Raw genomic sequence first — 2611 nt, 5'->3', positions numbered from 1 at the left:
AAGAGTTTGCCGAGAGCCAAATAGTATCCCTCGACAAAATAAAGTGACTTCACAGCCGCTGGTTTCGTCAAAATGTAGATTGTCTTGACGGCCAACATTGTCAGCGTGCGAACGTAGATTGTGTGCCGGCTTACTCCTATTTTCCTTTTTTTTTACATAATTAATTAGAACTTTCTTGAAAGAATGGGGTTCTCTATGTTGCCAGTGGCCTTTAGCTAGTGTATAGATGGGATAAGTGACACCACTCAAAAAATAGAGGATAAGGGACTTTTTATACTACTAAAAAAAAAGATAGGATAAGGTACTCGCGTGTCCCCGGTCGTCCGTTCTCCGCCCAGCAAGAGCTGCGCCGCCATGATGGTCGCTTCCGTCGTGCCCTCTCCGCTGGCTGGTCCTGCACTCGCGAGGCCGGTCTGCACGCGTCTCCTTCCGCCCTGCGACCTGCCGGCCGGCCCCTCTTTGCAATCGGCCAGCGGCTGCCGCGTCGCGCGCGGCGGCGCACGGCGCCCGCAGCACATCTCGTTTGCAGCCGGAGGAGGCGCAGGTGAGGAACCCACCCTTCGCATTTCTCACGCCTTTACTGATCATATATATACTCCCTTCGTCCTAAATTTTTTGTTTTATATTTGTCTAGATACGGATGTATCTAATATTAAAGCGAGACTTGATACATCCATATTTAGATGAATCTAATACAAGAACGAGACTTGATACATCTGTATCTAGACAAATCTAAGAAAAAAAATTAGATCGGATGGAGTATTAGCTGGTGAACCTGTGACTTCAGAAAACAGAGGATGTAAATCTTACTTCTGTGCTTTACTTTTTGAGGACCTTCCGTGCTTGAGTATTACTATTCTTCAAGATTAACTTCCAACTATGTTGATCCTACCTCATAAGCATGACTCGTCATTATTCATTTTATTTTACTTTTACACTTCTTTTGCTCGTAGCGGGTGATGCTTTTGTCGTAGAAGGCGCGACGAATGTGAAGTTCTCTAGAGAGCTAACTGTTCCCGGCCACAAAGAGCCTCTGATCATCCTCGGCACAGGTACGACATTTCCTTGCCCCATGTCCTTCTTTCGAGATTGCTGACTTGCATAAATGTGTACTACTTTTTACAGTTTGCGATTTGAATTTTAGCTCACTCTAGGTTACAGAGACAAGTTCTTCGTCAAGGTATACGCCGCAGCGTTCTACGTGGATATCTCCATCGGACTCGATACCGAGCAGTGGAGAAAAAAGGTTGGCCTTGAGACTTTCGATGCTTCCTCGGGTTTTGACTCCATTTTTAAAGGTAAGAACCAGACTCGATCGATCCAACTAGCAAAATAGCCCAAGGAGTGGGTTCGTGAATATGTAATACACGCTGATCAGACAGCGTACCTTGCAATGCAGCACCGGTTGTGAAATCTCTGAATATAACTCTAGTTAGAGACGTTGATGGCAACACCTTTGTGAAGGCTTTGGATGGCGTTATTGCTCGCCGGATTCAGAAACGTACCGATGAGGAAGAATCTTCACTGTCGGCCTTCCGGAACAGCTTTCTAGGGCGCAATCTCAAAAAGGGAACAACCATCTATTTAACTTGGTTGGAACCCTCAAGAATGCTGGTGAGTGAACAATCAGTCCCACTATATTCAACATTTTAAGCAAATTCATCTAGAGTTGTTGGTAGGAAACAATTGACTCTTCTGCGGGCACAGCAAGAAAACACAGGCATATCTTGTTGTGAAATTAAGATAATTTTTTCTCCAGGCTTATTAGTGGATTGAATTACTTTACCGCGACAACATTGCATTTTTTTTCTATTGATTGAAAGGGAATGTAATTATAGTATCTCCTTTGCGAATAATTCTGAATCTGGATGTCGGTCTTCCCAAGCTGTGTCTTACCTCTGAAGCCTTAGATTTCCAAATCAGCTTGTTTGAATTTGTTATATCCTCGGTAAGTTAGTAATGCCGTTTCAGGTAATTAGTTTCTTGTATTTCCAAATCAGAGAGGCAGATTATTTGATGAAATTGATTGCTGATGGTGCTGCATGCATGATATTTTATTCTGTAACTCGTGCTTCTGTAGGTCTCGGTTTCGACTGACCAAGGTCCATCCCAAGTCGACGCCGAGGTCAAATCAGCTACTGTCAATTATGCTCTATATGATGGCTTCTTCGGCAGCTCTCCCGTATCCCCCACTTTGAGATCTTCCACTGCTCAGCTGCTAGAAGCTATCCTTACAAAGTGATGTGCAGAGCAGGATTAATGTATGGTCCCTGAAGACAAAGTGCAGAGTGATGAATGAATACTATAGCAGTTTTCTTGGATATTGCATCTCTTATATTCGAAATCAGATTCACTATTTCACATCTGAATGTGAAATAGCTATCTCACATCTAAATCCAGAGCCATTGGATGTTGTCCTATCTTTAAGATTCGCGCAAACACTTTTTTCTGCCCCCGCTTCCTACGTTCGGTAAGTTCAGGACTGCCGCGTCTATCCTGTCGCCCGTTTCTTCGTGCGAGCCTGATTGGTATGTCTGCGTGGTTGTTTGTTTTTCCTCGGTCCATTGTGTGCCCACGGCCGAGCTTTTTTTGTTTTTGTTGGCCTGTTATA

General features: G+C 44.1%; 1 protein-coding gene across 2 annotated transcripts; it reads left to right on the top strand.

The window, feature by feature from the left end:
• Nucleotides 1-265: 265 nt before the first annotated feature.
• Nucleotides 266-2321, top strand: LOC125543879 (fatty-acid-binding protein 3, chloroplastic). Of its 2 annotated transcripts, none has more exons than XM_048707377.1 (5): nucleotides 266-544; nucleotides 954-1052; nucleotides 1155-1298; nucleotides 1400-1614; nucleotides 2081-2321. In XM_048707377.1, exons 1-5 carry the CDS (start codon nucleotides 355-357, stop codon nucleotides 2240-2242), a joined length of 810 nt encoding a protein of 269 aa, XP_048563334.1. In that variant the 5' UTR covers nucleotides 266-354; the 3' UTR covers nucleotides 2243-2321. The 2 variants fall into 2 exon arrangements, with proteins under 2 accessions (XP_048563334.1, XP_048563331.1); XM_048707374.1 differs by having other exon boundaries at nucleotides 1379-1614.
• The last annotated feature ends 290 nt before the right edge of the window (nucleotides 2322-2611 follow it).

This window comes from Triticum urartu, chromosome 1 (assembly GCF_003073215.2).
Source record: "Triticum urartu cultivar G1812 chromosome 1, Tu2.1, whole genome shotgun sequence".
In the NCBI taxonomy this organism is placed as follows: Eukaryota; Viridiplantae; Streptophyta; class Magnoliopsida; order Poales; family Poaceae; genus Triticum; species Triticum urartu.
Note: the sequence above shows the minus strand (reverse complement) of the source record. Positions and strands in the feature narration are given on the sequence as shown.

What these genes read in the sequence shown, in the direction of transcription:
- LOC125543879 (XM_048707374.1), top strand. Translation starts at nt 355, where the DNA reads ATGATGGTCGCTTCCGTCGTGCCCTCTCCGCTGGCTGGTCCTGCACTC. An exon ending in TCTGATCATCCTCGGCACAG is followed by an intron (nt 1,053 to 1,154) that starts GTACGACATTTC and finishes AGCTCACTCTAG; the next exon opens with GTTACAGAGACAAGTTCTTC. An exon ending in TGGAACCCTCAAGAATGCTG is followed by an intron (nt 1,615 to 2,080) that starts GTGAGTGAACAA and finishes GTGCTTCTGTAG; the next exon opens with GTCTCGGTTTCGACTGACCA.